The sequence below is a fragment of the Pelophylax lessonae genome, assembly GCF_965119305.1.
Source record: "Pelophylax lessonae genome assembly, chromosome: 1".
NCBI classification, from domain to species: Eukaryota; Metazoa; Chordata; class Amphibia; order Anura; family Ranidae; genus Pelophylax; species Pelophylax lessonae.
Window position 1 is genome coordinate 228606831 of NC_138768.1, and position 18549 is coordinate 228625379.

At 47.6% G+C, this 18549-nt stretch overlaps 1 protein-coding gene across 1 annotated transcript in view; it reads left to right on the forward strand.

Annotated features, from left to right (window-relative positions):
• The window catches only part of LOC309544732 (P2X purinoceptor 4-like), a gene marked incomplete at its 3' end in the record, with an annotated part of 116615 nt that overhangs the window by 72082 nt on the left and 25984 nt on the right, over positions 1-18549 (forward strand). The window contains exon 8 of the mRNA XM_082243707.1: positions 1820-1956. Coding sequence (XP_082099833.1) covers positions 1820-1956 — 137 coding nt within the window. The remainder of the gene's footprint in view (positions 1-1819; positions 1957-18549) is intronic.

Here is an 18549-nt window from a genome sequence, read left to right on the forward strand (position 1 = left end):
TTGGGAAATTGAAGTGAGGGAAAATCCCCTTTTGTATAGTTACGACTGGAACACATGTCCCTCATTGAAATATTTCCCTTCACTTCCTGTTACGGTGACTTTTGTAAAAGTTTGAAGTTCTCATCACTTTCTGTGACAAAGATCACAAGAAGAAATACGGTGACTCTACTAACAGCAGTTCTAACCTTCACCCAATCTATCCCAGTGGCCAGCGAATGCTGTGTGGACTGCTATGGGGTCCAGATCTGGGGGTGCCCAGTTGGGGGGCCCTGGGGAAGAAGAGTGGTGAGTGACTCTGATCCTGAAGTGTTCCCCACCAGTGCAGATCTGCAGTAACAGCAACAGTTTAATGGGGCAACGCGTTGCCCTTCCATGTGCTCTTAGCTATGAAGGCCAGTTACAGGTGGGGGCAGAAGCCATTTTGTTTGTTGTTGATTTCAGTTGTCACTTGTAAATGAAAGATCGCCAGAGAAATTCTTCCACTACTCACTTCCTCTGCTGAGCTCTGTGTTATATGACGTATTTTGTCAGTGCTTGGCAGAGGAAATGGAGTTGGAAGCCTTCCTTTCTGCTGATGATTTCTTTACTGTAGATAACAGTGATCAACTGTCCTCTATCCTGTCTTAAAAGATGAAAGCTGGATGGTATGTGACACCGCCATGTGACATTACAAAGTAAGTGATAGTCCGATATCCACATACAAGAGCAAAGTGTCACACTGAGTGCCTCATTGTGGGAGGCAGCAAACTGACACTTCTTTAAAGCGGCAGCACCCCCACACTCACCACCAGTTTATTTGATCCACATGACAGACTTTTCATAAACAGGTTTCACATGCATCATATTGCAATTAAGCAATTGAGCAATTAAGCAATTTAAGCAATTAAGCAATTAAGCAATTGATTGATGCCCTAACAGAACGGCATGAAGAATGTAATCTACTGTTCAACTAGCACTCATCAGGCTGCTCAGGCCACAAGAAGACGGGCTGAGGAGAGGTCAGGGCAACAGGAGCCCAGAAAATACCTCCATGGGGCACTTTCTCCTTGTTCACTCTATGTGCTCCACCCCACCAACACATATAGGAGCAACAGCACAGGAAGGAGAGGGATTGGAAGGCAGAGTGAGGGATTGACTGTCAGCATGTAGTTGTACTATACCACCATCAGCATGTTGCCACTGGTTGCCATCACCATTGCTGAGAAGCAAAGTGACTGCTCATTGCTGCTGTCTGTGCCTGTGTTGATTTTAAAGGAGTATCTTAGGCTGCCTTGGTTCTGGAGGGTGGGGGAGTAATAAAGTGCTTAATTGGGATGTTGGCTGTCAATAAAGTGGATAGGGGGACTTGAAGTCTCTTGTAGGTGGTGCTGCACTCTGTCCACTGGCTGGGCTGTATCATACACACTCCTGACCCCTGTTCCCTGTGGTCTAGGCTGAACGTTAGTCAATCCTGAGCCCTGCACTATGTGCACTTGGCTGTTTCATTACCCATTCTTGACCCCTACACTGAGTTGTACATTATACACTTCTGGTCACTGCACTCTGTATGCTTGGCTGTACGTAACATACCTATTACCTCTTTCTGAACAATAATATCACCACCACATTCTCTTCGGTCCCCTGTCACCTGCCATGGTAATTAGGGTGTTGTAAAATTATGTTTTCCATTGGAATGCCATTAAAAATGTGCTATGGGGCCCTGTGATTTCTAGTTACACCCATGCACTACCCATTACTAAATGTTTGGCTGTAGAAATAGATTATTTTTTATTTATATAGCACAGTGCAGTAAAATTGGATGTTTGTCATGCTGTTTAAGGGTGGAGTTATGGGAATCCAGATTAGCTGGAATTGTGATCTGGACAAGAAGCATACATACTGTGTTCCAAAGTATTCATTTCAACGCTTGGACAGGCGAGAAGTAGACCACAATGTCTCTCAAGGATATAATTTCAGGTAAGCAAATGCAGCATTCATTACACAATGTAGGGCTGATTCTAAACAAATATCCTTTATGAGTGTTCGGATAGTGCTTCAGAGGATACTGATAGGCGGTGAGGAAGCGATGGGACGCCTCCTCTCTGCCTGTTTTAACCCCATTTTTGCCAACAAACATGGCGTAACTACATTAATTGCACACGGTTGCGGGGTGTTTGTGGAGCTTCCCCCCTTGCCTGAATGTGTTGTGTTTGGCAGGCTTGCCACCTGCCAATTCCTACATGTCAGGTAGATTTTGCTGTGGTGCGAAGCATCATGACTGTGGCCTGTAAACACCTCTGTCCACTGCGTATTGCAGCTTAAGAAGGGGTAGTTGGCGGGTAGCAAAAATGCCTCAATCAAACATGTTTACTGCCCACCAACCACATCTCTAAATTAAGCCTTAGACATGCCTTTGCTTTATATGATATGAGTTACATAAAAGGATCCCTTCCTAAAAAAAAAAAAAAACAACAATTTGTGATTTATTTTACATATCTACAGTAAATCTGCGTGGTACTAATATGTTTGTTGCCCCGACAGTTATGGTATAGATGCTTATTATTTCACATTACTATTAAGATGCACACTTACGTAACACTTAGACAATATATTTGTTCTGTTAACATTCTGTACCACTGCTGCAAGATAAAAGCTCCAACTATAAAGTGTATGTAAACCCAATTGCTAAAATCTCTCACAAGCTTTAACATGGTGGTGGTCTTGCTAAAAAGACACCTGTCCATTCACTTCCTGTTATAGGCAATAAGGCAAACAGCACTCTGTCCCTGCCCCTATCCCCATTTGTGCTCCTGCTTTGTCACCTTGGCACACAGGTTTCTGATAGAGACTAAAAGGGGCCAATTTAGCACACATTACACAGACATGGTCCACTGATTCATTAACAAAAAAGTTCCCTGAGAAATGCCATGCAGCCATAACTGATGTGCAGGTACATAGATGGGAAGCAGCTGCAAAGGCTGCAGGAAATGAACAGTACTGGAATGCAACAAAGGGTGAAAAAGTATTATATTAGAAAAAAAAATGTTTGTATCTTATACAGTACTTTAGCAAACTAAGGACTCTTGCACACATTTTTATGCATTCAAATATTTTTCTTTACGGATCTGAATGCAGCCTATTTTTATATGGTCCTGTAAAGGCACATAAATATCAGTAAACTAGTGCCGCATTTAGATCAGTATAACAAATACAAATAACTGCATTACTGGTTAGTATTTTATTCACAAGTGCACAGTGACATGTACAACACACTTTTCTGCTATGTCATTTAAAAATGTGGCATTCCTTTGAGCTAGAAGAATTTTTATGTGCATATATGCACATTAACGAATACACTATATGGACCTATGTTTTTTGTACAAGATCATTCTGCCAGGGAGATCCGGTGTTCATACATCAGGATTGTGTGCAAGGACCCTAAATGCCATTTTGTTTACATATCATACATAGACTTTTAGACTGCTGTGGTGAAGAGTGAGTATGGTTTTCACTATTCCAAGTTATTGTTAGAATTATAAAAGACTTGGGACAACTTTAGGCACCGCTATTAGGGAGTAATGCGGCACACGTAGCGCAGCATGGCAAATTGTGAACGTGGCCAAATTCCATTAACAGTGAAAGGGGCTTTAAGTGGCTTGGTAAATAAGACAAAAGCCTTCTTGTACCAATAAAATATTCTTAGATTGGTGTGTCACAAGTAAAAGTCTCCCAGACATGTATAAACCTCAGGACAATCATTCTTTAAAAATGAAACACTGCCAATACATTTGACTTTGAGCTAACACTTTGTCTGAGCCTACCTGGTTGAAGAACTTTACTAGGATAGTCAGGAACTGCTTAGCAACCATGTAAGATGTATAGTGGGTAATGTACAATATAGTGTATATAGTGCAAGTGTGTGTAATGTAAAATATAGTGTATATAGTGCAGGAGTGTGTAATGTACAATATAGTGCAGGAGTGTGTAATTTACAATATAGTGTATATAGTACGGGAGTCTGTAATGTAAAATATAGTGTATATAGTGCAGGAGTCTGCAATGTAAAATATAGTGTATATAGTGCAGGAATGTCTAATGTACAATATCGTGTATATAGTGCAGGAGTCTGCAATGTAAAATATTGTGTATACAGTTAAGGAGTGTGTAATGTAAAATATATTGTATATAGTGCAGGAGTCTAATGTAAAACCTAGTGTATATAGTGCAGGAGTCTGTAATGTTATGTAGCACCACCCCCGCAGGAGCTGCTGATTATATTATTGGGTCTACACCCTGCCTAACAACCCAATCAAATTGGCTCGATCCCTCCTCAGGCACAACTGACCCAGAATAGGACTGGACTATCAAATGGATACGCAGATTGGAATACAATACTTCACTATGCAACAATACCTTGTTACCTTCTTGAATGGTAGTCCTTCTGGGTGACACAATGGAACAACGCACAGGATTGTAATTAACCAAACTTAGTTTACTATATATCAAATTGAATAGGGGAGATACAATACAATACAATACAAGTCCATAAAAGGTTATTTAAAACAGCTTTAAAAAGGTAAAAGAATACCCCCCACACTCCTCCTGCATTAAGGCTAGACACAGTACCAGGTAGGTAGGCCTATCTGAGTCCCTCCCCCAGAGTTCTCTTCTTTCTTGTTGATCTTCGCTAGCAAGGTTATTGAGTAGAGCTCATTTGTAATCCAGATTAGGAATAAAGATCAAGAGAGAGAAAAACAACGAGCTGTTAGTTGTCACCGCAGGGTATCTGCGTAACTGAGCAATAACTTCTGCAAGAGAGATAAGCCTCTGGCGACTCCTTTTCAGACCTTATTGTTTGTCTATGAGTCCCCGGGGTTTTATCACCTCCTGTCGCGCTACCGCTATCTGTAGATAAAACTATCTCGTTGGCAGATAAAGTCAGTTATTGGGCATGTGCCCTCTCACCAACAGAAGTTTCTCCTTCGCGCGCTTCCACTGCGGTCTCAGTCCTGTGGCTATATGCCCGCCGCGCGAGGTCCTTCTGGCGGATGACTTCCGGTCTCTGCAAACAGCAGTATGACCTCCAGGAATATGCCTCATGCCTGAGATGGGACAGTTCCACGTCGTCCCTCCAGGCTAAGAGGCTTTGGCCCAATCTCCAGCATCAGTCCTTCACTCTCACTCACTGGTTCCTCAGAGTCCAGCGCAGAAAGGCCCCCCCTCGCGCGCTTCTCTCTTCCTTTAAATAACTTCCCCCATAGTGCCGTGCGGTGCAGCCGTGCAACCTGGATCTTGCAAAGCAGCCTGGGAGATGTAGTTTCTTCATCTTGTGAAAAGGAAGTCACAGCCCGGGAAATTCCATGCAGCTACCACTAGAGGGAGCCTAGTTCCTTCCCACATATCAAACAGTGTCTTTAGGCATGTTTAACCCCGCTACACACTCCCCCCACTTGAGAAACTTTGGTCCCCAAAGAGGTCAACAGTATGTACCCTAGTGCATAGGTTGGCATTATACAACAAAAACATTAACATTTTGCTGAAATAAGTCAATCTGAATATATCCAATTTTGTATTCTGATAGCAGTGCAACAGTAAAACGATAAAGTGCAATTAATAAGCAAATAAGTGATTTCTACAGTGTTAATATAGTGCTGATTTCTAGTGCTTTTATATAGTGCTCCTTTAAAAAGCACATGTGCATTTGCAATTTCTTAAACACTTACATCTTAAAATTTGTGTTGAAAAAAAAAAACATCAAAAGGTGAGAAAGAAAAAAACATATAGTGAGGTCAGAGCAACAAAATGTGCGCAAACATTAACTCACAAAGTAAACCAAATTGTGAACATCAAAAACTGTGCTTATTATAATGGCCAAACCCAATATCCTTATGTACAAACTTAAATGCAAACGTTTTCTACTTCAATACTTTGTTCTCATGATCTCTCACAGACCCCCGAAACTTGGGTGGCTTGTACAGTTGTGCCTGGGGGTGAGCTAGGGTTGTCCCCCACCAAATCTACAGTGGAGGAACTAGGCTGGTCAGGAGATCTTTTGGAGGTAAAAACAGCTTCTTCCGAACATTCACCCAATTGATCATAGGTCAGTCTCTTAGGTGGGTGAATGACTCTCCTTTCCCTCTGTTCCCGTGGAGGCATGCTCTCAGAGGTACTAGGATCAGGCACTTCTGAGGATTCTTCAATGTCCACCTCCTCATGTTCCAACACAGAGGAACCTGATGGTTCAAGAGCGGTCAGTTCTTCTTCAGGGAAGGGTGCAACCTCCTCCTCCTCAGGATCTTCATCCTCAGCTGCTTCTTCTGGAAGCATATGAAAGGGTATGAATTCAGGGGCTTCTGCCCGAAGGGCTCCTCTATCAGCCAAGTCAGATGAAGACAGGGAGGCAGGTGTGGGTTCTGGCAACTGAGATGACCACAACCAGTCGGGTACCTCCTCTTCATCTTCCAAATCTTCAGATGGAGAACTTCCCTCTCCCTCATCTGGGAGCGTCGTCTGAGATCTGGTAACTGGTCTGGACCGGCGAGAAGTCGAAGGGGCCTCTGACAAGTCTTCCACAGGGGGCATACGAACCGCTTCAGAGAGAGGCAGCAAATGGTTCCGATGCCAAGCCTTCAATGGACCCACACTTCCCTCAGGCCGAATTTGGTACACAGGAAGGTTTGGCAGTTGCTTACAGATAACATAAGGTTGGGACTTCCAGCGGTCTGCCAACTTGTGTTTTCCCGGGACACCCAAGTTTCTCAACAAAACCCTGTCCCCTGGCTGCAGGTCATGGATCCGAACTTTTAGGTCGAAACTTTTTTTATTCCGCAGTCCACGTTGATCAGATGTAGCCTGAGCCTTGTCATAGGCCGCTTTCAGACTCTTCCGCAGTCGGTCCACATATCCTCTATGCGATGCTGAAGAGGTATGATCAGGCGAAATGCCAAAGGCCAAATCCACTGGTAACCGAGCCTCCCTTCCAAACATCAGCCGATAAGGGGAATATCCAGTAGCATCACTGACAGTGCTGTTGTAGGCATGCACAATGGCAGCTACGTGCTTGCCCCAATGCTGTTTCTTCTCTGAGCTCAAAGTCCCCAACATATCCAAAAGAGTCCTGTTAAATCGTTCAGGCTGGGCATCCCCCTGTGGATGGTAGGGAGTGGTTCTAGTCTTTTGAATGCCTAACATATCTAACAGTCTCTTGATCAGTCTGCTTTCAAAGTCCCTTCCCTGATCAGAATGGAGGCGTTGTGGTAACCCATAATGTACAAAGAACTTCTCTACAAGAACTTTGGCTACCGTTGAGGCCTTCTGATCCCTTGTTGGGAATGCTTGAGCATATCTGGTAAAATGGTCTGTTACCACAAGGACATTCCCCTGGCCACTCAGATCAGGCTCTAAGCAAAGGAAATCAATGCACACCAGCTCCATGGGTCCCTGACTTTGTAGATGGCCCATTGGGGCTGCTTGACGTGGCAGAGTCTTCCTCTGTATACACCGGACACAAGAATGACAGTATCCTTCAACTTCGGCCCTCATACAAGGCCAGTAGAACCTGTCCCTGACAAGCTGAAAGGTTCTTTCGGGCCCCAGATGGCCATGATTATCATGAAGAGCGGCCAGAACTCCCTCTCTGTATTTAGCTGGTAAGAACAGTTGCCACTTCTCCTCCAGATCTTCAGATGGACCTCTCCGGTAGGCCACTCCTTCTCTGATCTGTAACCGGGTCCACTCTCTATGTAACAGACGGGCCCCCTGAGGGGAGTCAGTTAGAAGCAACTCAGGGCTCTGGATCTCCAAGGCCTCCAAGAGAAGTTTTCCCAAAGGGTCTTCCAACTGCTCCTTCCGCAAGTCCCTTTTGGACAGTCGGGGCAAATCCTCCCCCTCAACCTGGGTCACCTGGCAGTAGCATTTGGGTACTCCGATAGCCGAAACCCCAATCTCTTCGGCTCTTGACCCTCCTCGGGATCGAAATTCAGTTCCCTGATATAGGGCACGCACCCCTTCTGGAGCCAAATGAGTCCATTCTTCCGCAGGTTCCTGTGGAGCATGCAACCTTCTGGATAGGGCATCTGCATCCCTATTTCCGATTCCTGGCCGATACTTCAGGCTAAAATTGAAGCTAGAGAGGGCAGCCAACCATCGGTGTCCTGTTGCATCCAGCTTGGCCGTAGTCAACAGATAGGTGAGGGGATTATTATCTGTCTTGACAATGAATTCAGCTCCGTACAGGTAGTCTTTCAATTTGTCAACCACTGCCCACTTCAAGGCCAAGAATTCAAGTTTGTGGGTAGGATAATTCCTTTCAGCAGGCAGTAGGCTTCTGCTCACATAGGCAACAGGTCGCAGATGACCCTCATGCTCCTGATAAAGTACCCCCCCCCAGCCCATCTCGGCTGGCATCAACATGCAGTTCATATGGTTTTGTGGGGTCCGGATAGGCCAACACAGGGGCAGTGGTTAGGGTTTCCTTCAGCTGGACAAAGGCCCCTTCGCATTCCGGGGTCCACTGATCCTGGATGGATTCCTTAGCCTTCCGGGGACCCATGGTGGACTTCGCCGGCTTTACCAACTCAGGGACATCATCTTCTTCATTCTTCAGGAGCTCATTTAGGGGTCGGGCAATCTGGGCGAACCCCTCCACAAACCTCCTGTAATAGGAGCAAAAGCCCAAAAATGACCGGAGTTCGGTCACATTTGTGGGTCTGGGCCAGGAAGCAACAGCATCCAGCTTGTCCGGGTCAGTGGCCACCCCTTCTCCAGACACGATATGACCCAGGTAATGGACCGAGGACTGATAGAATTGGCACTTCTCAGGAGAAAGTTTCAGACCTTCTTCATGTAGCCTCTTCAAGACCTTTTCCAACCTCTCCTCGTGTTCTTCCAAAGTTCTGCCAAACACGATAACATCATCCAAGTATACCAGTACCTCTATCAAGTTCATATCTCCAACGGTCCTTTCCATCAGCCTTTGGAAGGTAGCAGGGGCCCCGGACAACCCCTGAGGCATGCGATTGAACTCAAAGAACCCCACAGGGGTGATGAAGGCTGTTTTCTCCCGATCTTCGGGGTGCATGGGGATCTGATAATACCCACTCTTTAAGTCCATCACACTAACCCACTTCGCCCCTGACAGACTCTGTAGGGCATCTTCGATTCGAGGAGTGGTATACTGGTCTGGGATGGTTCTTCTGTTCAGCGTTCGGTAGTCGATACAAAGCCTCAGAGATCCGTTTTTCTTCCGGACTACCACTATCGGGGAAGCATACGGGCTCCTGGATTCTCGGATAATCCCGATCTTTTTGAGCTCTGCCAGCTGTTGACGTAGATCTTCTAAGTCACCTAAGGGGACTCGCCGGACTCTCTCCCTGAAAGGCTTGTCCTCACTCAGGCGGATCTTATGAGTGGCACTCCTGGCACATCCCACGTCAAACTCGTCCTTAGAGAATATTTCCCTCCATCGAGCAAGTTGTGCCTTAGCCCTCTTCACCCATTTTGGCGGGAGGGCAGCGCTTCCAGAGCAGAGCTCCTCTATAACCGCTTCACCCTGTTCCTTTTCTTTGAAATCAATAGGGGCAACTGGGGTAGCCGGGTTGACCTGGCCCAGGAGCACTCTGGCCGGTACCTTCACTGGTGTAATAGAGGTGTTTCTGACACTCACTAAAACCCTTCCACGGTTTTCCTGTAACACCTTCAAAGGGATCACCTCAGGGATCACTTCTATCCCTCTCTGTCTCTCCTTTTGACCTGATTCAAAGATAATGAAGGGACCCGGCTGTTGCCATGTGAGTTTAACAGAAGCCTTAAAACAGGCCACCTCTCCTGGCTGTAAGACCTTTTCTGCTCTATCCAGCTTCCAGAGTCGTCCAACTCCTTCTGCGGGGGTCTCTTGCTCCAACACTAATCGTTGGTAGGCCTGCCGTAGCATGGGATGGATCCTTGGCGCCTGAGCATCTTGTCCCTGAACCAGTTGTATCAGAAGGCGCCTTACCAGGTCAGTGTTTGTTCCTACGATGAGAGAGCTTTTGTTGGCCCCTGGTGGACGAGGACAGACCACCGCTAAGGTGTCGAAGGTTTCCGCTTCACCAGCCACTGATGGATCAAAGGTCAACTTGATTGGCAGATACCCATCATAGGGAAAACTTTGGGTCCCAATACCCCATATCTCCAGATCTTCCAACTTCTGCAAAGGTAGATGGGTAAGATATTTATCATAGAAGTCTCTATACAAAAGAGTCACCTGGGCCCCTGTGTCAAGGAGGGCTCTTGTGTAAATTCCTTCCACCTGAACCGAGACCACTGGGGAGGGCCCGACCAAGTTAGTTGGGAATTCTCTTGATGTAGCCTTGTCTAATTCAGTTCTCTGTACCCTGGCCCTCTTCTCCTTCTTCTTCCTTGATCTAGGCCCCTGCCGAACCCGGTGTGCATTGACTTTCCTTCCCTCAGTAACCCGGAGTCTAGAACTGGGGGTGTTATATTTGGGTCTGACCCCCTGACTCAGTTTCCCTGATCCTGCACCACTTCTGGAGTCCCTTAAGACTGGCGGACACCCGGTTGACTCCTTCACCGGTGTCCTCTGAAGTTTCCCGCTGGCTCGCGAGGTTTCGCGGCAGCCTTTCCTGAGCTGGGACATACCCTTCTAACATGTCCAACTCCCCCGCAGTTGAAACAAGTTAACAATCTTGCAGGCCGTGGCTCTGGATCTGTGCTGAGACTAACAGGTTCATCTGGCCTCTCCGATATACTCCCCTTGGGTAGAGTGGATACCTGACCAGTCAGGATGGACACCATTTCTATCAACTGAGACACTTGGGTCTTTAGGAGTTCAACTTGAGAGTCACCCTCTTCCACACTTATCACTCCAACTTGGGCAGTTGAGTCAAACTGCCGACTTTTCTTCTTGTTGTCCAACATGACCTCTTCCTCTCTGACCATTCGAATCAGGTCGGGGTATTCTAGAATGCCGCCATCTCGACGAGTTCGTAACAGTATGGCAATGGGATCTAAAGGTTGAGCCCCTTTCAGAACCTGTCGTGCACGAGTCTCATCTATTTTCCGGGGGTCTATTCCTTTCTTTAACAGAATCTGGTGGATAATCCTATCCAGACGTTTAATGAATTCGGACAACTTCTCCCCCTCTTCTTGATAACAGTGGTCCAACTGGTAGAGAAGTTCAGCCGCGTTCTCCGTCCGACCAAACACATCTTGCAGAATGTCCAAATAATCCTGTGCAGTGCAGTTCTTCTTGCTAAGCTTTAGATTACGTACAGCCTCTAATGCAGGTCCCCTTAAACTCTCTGTGATTCTCTGCTTCTTGTGCTGTTCTGGTACCTCCCATTCCTCCAAAGCCTGAGTGGCGGTGTCTAACCACTCTTCGAACCCATCTTCTGCTGAAGGCACAGGCTGTTTCCCAGAGAATGTCCGGAGCTTCCTATATCCAGTCATCAGATAGCTCGAGGAGTCCCTACTACATTTTGCCACAATCTCCCCAAGAACAGCACACAGTTCTGAACTAAAAGTCGACAAAGGTGATGACTCAGGATGCCCTTCTTGGACACCTTTTTCTTGGCTGGATACCCCAGGAGTGGTGGATGAGGGACCCGCAATAGGAACTCCTGGATGTTTCAGGAAAAGTTCTGTTTGGTCAGTAGTTTTTACACTGTTTCCGTTGAAATAATCAGGGACCCCCTTCCTCCACTCACACAGTGCATACGTGTGTGGAACAGTGGTGTCAGTTTTCATATCAATCACCCAGAATTTCCTGTCTGTGGATAGTGCCCTCAAAACAGGGAGGAGCTTTTCTTCAGTCCAGGCTTCTCCCTTGATTTCAACCACCAGGCCATTTTCCACTATGACATTCTCTTCCTTGCACCACTCAGCAGCAGCGACAGGATCCATTTCTGCGTGGGAGGGGATTCTATGGCTGAGAGGGTTGTGTTGCAGGACTGTAGAAATCCCGGACGAGCCCCCACGTGTAGCACCACCCCCGCAGGAGCTGCTGATTATATTATTGGGTCTACACCCTGCCTAACAACCCAATCAAATTGGCTCGATCCCTCCTCAGGCACAACTGACCCAGAATAGGACTGGACTATCAAATGGATACGCAGATTGGAATACAATACTTCACTATGCAACAATACCTTGTTACCTTCTTGAATGGTAGTCCTTCTGGGTGACACAATGGAACAACGCACAGGATTGTAATTAACCAAACTTAGTTTACTATATATCAAATTGAATAGGGGAGATACAATACAATACAATACAAGTCCATAAAAGGTTATTTAAAACAGCTTTAAAAAGGTAAAAGAATACCCCCCACACTCCTCCTGCATTAAGGCTAGACACAGTACCAGGTAGGTAGGCCTATCTGAGTCCCTCCCCCAGAGTTCTCTTCTTTCTTGTTGATCTTCGCTAGCAAGGTTATTGAGTAGAGCTCATTTGTAATCCAGATTAGGAATAAAGATCAAGAGAGAGAAAAACAACGAGCTGTTAGTTGTCACCGCAGGGTATCTGCGTAACTGAGCAATAACTTCTGCAAGAGAGATAAGCCTCTGGCGACTCCTTTTCAGACCTTATTGTTTGTCTATGAGTCCCCGGGGTTTTATCACCTCCTGTCGCGCTACCGCTATCTGTAGATAAAACTATCTCGTTGGCAGATAAAGTCAGTTATTGGGCATGTGCCCTCTCACCAACAGAAGTTTCTCCTTCGCGCGCTTCCACTGCGGTCTCAGTCCTGTGGCTATATGCCCGCCGCGCGAGGTCCTTCTGGCGGATGACTTCCGGTCTCTGCAAACAGCAGTATGACCTCCAGGAATATGCCTCATGCCTGAGATGGGACAGTTCCACGTCGTCCCTCCAGGCTAAGAGGCTTTGGCCCAATCTCCAGCATCAGTCCTTCACTCTCACTCACTGGTTCCTCAGAGTCCAGCGCAGAAAGGCCCCCCCCTCGCGCGCTTCTCTCTTCCTTTAAATAACTTCCCCCATAGTGCCGTGCGGTGCAGCCGTGCAACCTGGATCTTGCAAAGCAGCCTGGGAGATGTAGTTTCTTCATCTTGTGAAAAGGAAGTCACAGCCCGGGAAATTCCATGCAGCTACCACTAGAGGGAGCCTAGTTCCTTCCCACATATCAAACAGTGTCTTTAGGCATGTTTAACCCCGCTACAGTTAAATATATTGTATATAGTGCAGGATACTTTAATGTACAATTTAGTGTATATAGTGCAGGAGTGTGTAGTGTACAATATAGTGTATATAGTGCAGGAGTCTGCAATGTAAAATATAATGTATATAGTGCAGGAGTGTGTAATGAACAATATAGTGTATATAATACAGAAGTGTGTAATGTAAAATATAGTGTATATAGTGCAGAAGTGTGTAATGTAAAATATAGTGTATATAGTGCAGGAGTCTGTAGTGTACAATAAGGTGTATATAGTGCAGGAGTGTGTAATGTAAATATAGTGTATATAGTACAGGAGTGTGTAATGTAAAATATAGTGTATATAGTGCAGGAGTGTGTAATATAAAATAGTGTATATAGTGCATGAGTGTGTAATGTAAAATATAGTGTACATAGTACAGTACAGGAGTCTGTTAAGTTGGCTATAGATGTTAGTTTCTCTATTGTCCATTGGCAGATGCAGCTTTCATACATTTTATCCATTGGGTTATGCTGCCCCCTGCAGCAGTAGTTCTAGGCAGGAAAAAAGTAATTTTCCACGCCCACGGGGCTGTCCCCATAGGCATAACCCCACACCCTCTGCTCCAGCAAAGCAGTTTGTTTCTGCCTAGAGAAGGAGTAGGACCTAGGTTTCCTGCTGGGACTTCGTTCTCAGTTTTTTATTCTTTTCAGAATATTTTGTTTTTATTTATCTTTACTCACTTTGCTAGTTAGTTAGATCCTCCTGGTGCTCTACAAGCAATGCTGGCTGGGTTTTCGCACTGGATAATCTAGATCCTTAAGATCTCCCCAGCCTGGCCTACGAGCATGAGCAGGTTATAGTCCCGCACTAGGCCTCGCCATGACGGAGCCCCTTTCTGGATGGGGACGAGCCTGCGAGTTGATGTCTCGCTGGGACGCGATGACCTGGAACGCCCTGAATTGCAGCGTACCCCTCGGCTGGCAGCACCCCCCCTCCGGGTGGGAGGTGGTCTGTCAGGAGCGGAGCCCACCCGGTCCATGGTATGGTGAGTAACTGTAGCCCCCCTTGCCCCTTGGTGGCCTTGGGGGCATGTGGGCCCTTTCCTGGGGATAATAGGACCTGAACTTACTATAAGATCCCTCTGGCCTGTCAGGTTCCCCCGGCTTTGTGCCCTGTCCCCCTTTCCCGCTCACCCTGGGGGGTGCTGTGGCTGGGGCGCCCGGTGTCCTGGGAGGGGGGGGGGGAAGGGGCAATGGTACCTTTTTTCCTGCTGGGTCTGGTGGTAGATCCTTGAGGCCTTCACATTGGGGGTCCCTTGCCACATTGCACGTCGTGGGAGCCGCCATCTTTAGTGTTGGCAATGTAAAATATTTTTCCCATTAACTTGTATGGGGCAGCCATTTTCCCTGTGCTTCCTATTGAATTGCATTGGCAGCCATTTTTGTGTAGCCCAATGGAGCTACACAGGCAGCGTGACTTTTCACATACCAGGCTGATGTAATTTCCTGTGACTCCCTCTTCCTGTTGCACAGTCTGATTCAGGATATTTCCTCTGAAGTGGTAAAGTACTGGGGTCTTTGTGGGCATATCCCTGCACACTCTGCTGTCAGTATATATTTAAGGGGGACTCCGCAGACCGCAGGGATCGGCGGGGGGAACCGCGATCTGCGTTTTTAAAGTGACAGTACTCCTTTTTTCTGTTGCATTGAATATGGAGTCCCAAGCAGTAAATTCACCCTCAGACCCACTTAGTGTGACACTCGGACCGTCTGGATCGCAGTCGCTGGCCGCGATTTCAGCAGCTCTGGAAAGCCTGGCGACCAAGGTCGATTTTGCAATGAAAAAGGTTACTAGCCGAAAATGGCAGCTGCCTTCTTCATCATGGTGGGGTCCTCTGATTCAGAGGCTGATATGGTCACCACAGATGCCCTCCTACCTGAGGGGTCACTGTCCTCGCAGTCAGATGGTGAAGAGGACCTGTCATCTTCAGGCTGCTGCACGGGAACGCGCTTTGGTGGAAGCCCTGATTGTTTCAGTAAGGAAAACTTTAAAAATGGCAGATGAGCCCACGCCGGCGGGGACACGGGTGTCTTTTGGCTCCTGCAAGACCCAAAAATCAAGCAAGGTTTTTCCTTATCCTGAGAATTTTCATGATATTGTTCATGACCAATGGCGGTGCATCAAGCACGTGCTAGTAGTGCCTAAGCGCTTTAAACGCCATTATCCCTTTGCTGAGGTGGTTTCCAACCGTTGGTCAGTACCACCCAAGGTGGATCATCCTGTCTCCAGGTTGAACAAATCTACTATAGTGCCTGTGGAAGATTCCCCAGTTTTTATGGATCTGGTGGACAGGCAGGTGGAATCCCTTTCCCGCCATCTTCATGTGTTAGCGGGTTCTGTTCTGAAACCGTTTTTTGTGTTTGTTTTAGTATCACAGACGGTTACGGAATGGGTGAAGGTTCTGAAGGGGAACTTGGATCCTGACATAGTTCCTCTGAAGCTGATGGAACTTATGGACCAGATGGCCCACGCCCTGGTGTTCCTGGGTGCAGCTCCCCTGGTGGCAGCTCTGGGGATTGCCTTAAAACGCATGGTTTGGCTGAAGAACTGTTCGGCTGACCTGGACTTCCATCATTCAAGACAAATGGGTTCACAAACTGATTCGTTCCGGGTACAAGATAGATTTTCGGTCCCAGCCGGTGGACAGGTTCTTTTAGTCAAATCTTCACCTGTCTCCAGATCGTTTGAAAGATCTCTTGCAGGCTGTGCAGGATCTCCTGGCTCAAAGAGTGACGGTTCCTCCGCAGGAACGCTTTTGAGGTTTCTATTCAAACCTGTTCACGGTGCCCAGAAAGGAGGGCAAGGTGCGTCCAATCCTGCATCTCAAGGCTCTGAACTGCTTTGTGCGGGTGCAGAAGTTTTGAATGGAGTCCATTCAGTCAGTGGTGGCATCCTTGAATCGGGGGGATTTTCTGGCCTCCATCGATATCAAAAGATGCGTATTTGCATGTCCCCATCTTCGAGGGACAACCGCGATTCCTCCGCTTTGCGGTGGCAGAGGAGCACTTTCAATTTGCGGTGTTACCCTTTGGTCTCACCTCCGCTCCCAGAGTTTTTACCAAGGTCCTGGCCCCGGTGCTGGCCTTGTTACGTCAGAGAGGAATTGCGATTTTGGGATATCTGGATGATCTCCTGTTGCGAGCAGACTCTCATTCGGATCTGTTGGGCAACATCTCAATTACAGTTCAGACCCTTCAGGAATTCAGGTGGACGATCAATTTCAAAAGATCTGCTCTGACGCCATCCGTACGGGTCACTTATCTGAGGCTGACTCTCGCCTCTGCCCTGGCGAGGGTCTTTCTTCCGTTGGAAAAGCTTCAGAAGTTGCAATAGGGGGATAAGGTTACTCATGGAAACCGATCGGTCTTCCCTACAGACTTACATGAGGGCCCTGGGTCTGATAGTATCGACTTTCAAGGTGTTCCCGTTTGCTCAGTCTCATTCGAGGCCTCTGCAAAAAGAGATTCTTGCAAAATGGAACAGGAACCCTTGGTCATTGGACCAGAAGATTTGTTTGATCCATCTCACGAGGTCGGCTCTATCCTGGTGGATCCAGTCGCCAGCTTTGTGTCAGGGCAAGTCCTTCCAGCCGTTGTTCTGGACGGTGCTCACCATGGACGCCAGCCTATCAGGCTGGGGGGGAAGTGATGGGGAAGCTCTGTGCCCAGGGGACTTGATCGACAGAAGAGTCTTTCTTGCCAATCAATATTCTGGAGCTCAGAGCGAGCGATCAAGTTTTGCCTGTTCCACTGGACGAGTCGGCTACGCGGGCCTCCGGTTCGGATACATTTAGGCAATGCTACGGCCGTGGCTTACATCATTCATCAAGGGAGCACCAAGAGTGCCCTGGCGGCCACGGAGGTGGCCGAGATTCTGGTTTGGACGGAAGCCAATGTTCCGCCTCTTCCTGCAGTTCACATTCCGTGTGTGGAGAATTGGCAGGCGGATTACCTGAGTCGTCAGGTGCTGGATCAAGGGGATGATCCCTTCATCCGGGGGTATTTCATCTCCTGTGTGTAAGGGTGGGGGACTCTGGAGGTGGATCTGTTTGTGTCTCGCCTTAACAGGAAAGTCCAGTGGTTTGTGGCCAGGTCTCGGGATCCTCTGGCCGATGCCAAAGACGCTTTGGTGGCTCCTTGGAGCCAGTATTGGCTGATCTATGCCTTCCCGCCACTCATACTCTTGCTGAGGTTTCTTTGCAGGGTGGTGGTGGAAGGCATTACGGTCATTCTGGTAGCACCAGACTGTCCTCAGTGGTCTTGGTAAGCAGACCTGGTAAAAATGGTCATAGACCTTCCATGGAGGCTTCCTCTGTGGGAGGATTTGCTGTCTCAGGGACCGATCTTCCATCCTGCTTTATAGTCGCTGGCTTTAACGGCTTGGCTGTTGAAAGCAAGGTGTTGAGGGATAGAAACCTTTCTGACTCGGTGATTCCTACACTTTTGATACTTTTGAAAGCCAGGAAATTGATGTCCAGGAAGATCTATCATCGTACATGGAAATCGTACATTTCATGGTGTGAATCGCTGCAGCTGCACCCTCACTTGTTTCTATAGCTAGGGTTTTGGCCTTTTTACAAAAAGGGGTTGAGCGGCGGCTGACTTCAGGCACTATCAGGGGCCAAATGTCGGCCTTGGCTATTTACTTCCAACATCTATTGGCTACTGATAGCTTGATTCGCACCTTTATTCAGGTGTTGCGTCATCTGGCTCCTCCGAGGAGATTCCCCGTTGCCTCCATGGGATCTCAATCTAGTTTTGTCTGTTCTTCAAAAGCCTCCCTTTGAGAATATTAGGGAGATTTCTCTGCTTTCTTTGTCACAGAAGGTTGCCTTTCTGGTGGCTATTATTTCTGCTCGCAGAGTGTATGAGTTGGTGGCGCCAGTGCTTTAAGTGGGCCAGTACGCACTGGTACTCAGTACCACCACTTCCGCAAAAAGCTCTTGAGCGTACCGCCACCTCTCCCTGCGCCCAGAACGTGATTTTAGCGTACCGGTACACAGGGCCGATCCACTGTTGAAAAGGGGGGGCGCCGCTCTGCAGACAGAAGTAAATCCCACATAGATGCCCGGCCGCAGCGCTGACCGCTCTGCCTCTGCTGTGCTTCCTTCCTTCCTTCCTGTATCACTTGTTGCTAGATCGCCTACCGCCTGGCGTCTAGCAACCAATGACTTCATACGCCCGGCCCGCCGTCCCAGCATTCACAGTGGAGGAGGAACTTATTCCTCCGCGCCTAAACAGTGTCCATCCCCCACCCCCTCCAGCAGTGCCCTGCACGGTTTGGAAGAACGGGTGTCCTTCCGAGAGAAAGTAAAGCCTGGCTGCTTGTCACCCCACAGTGCCCTGACTGCCTGCCACCT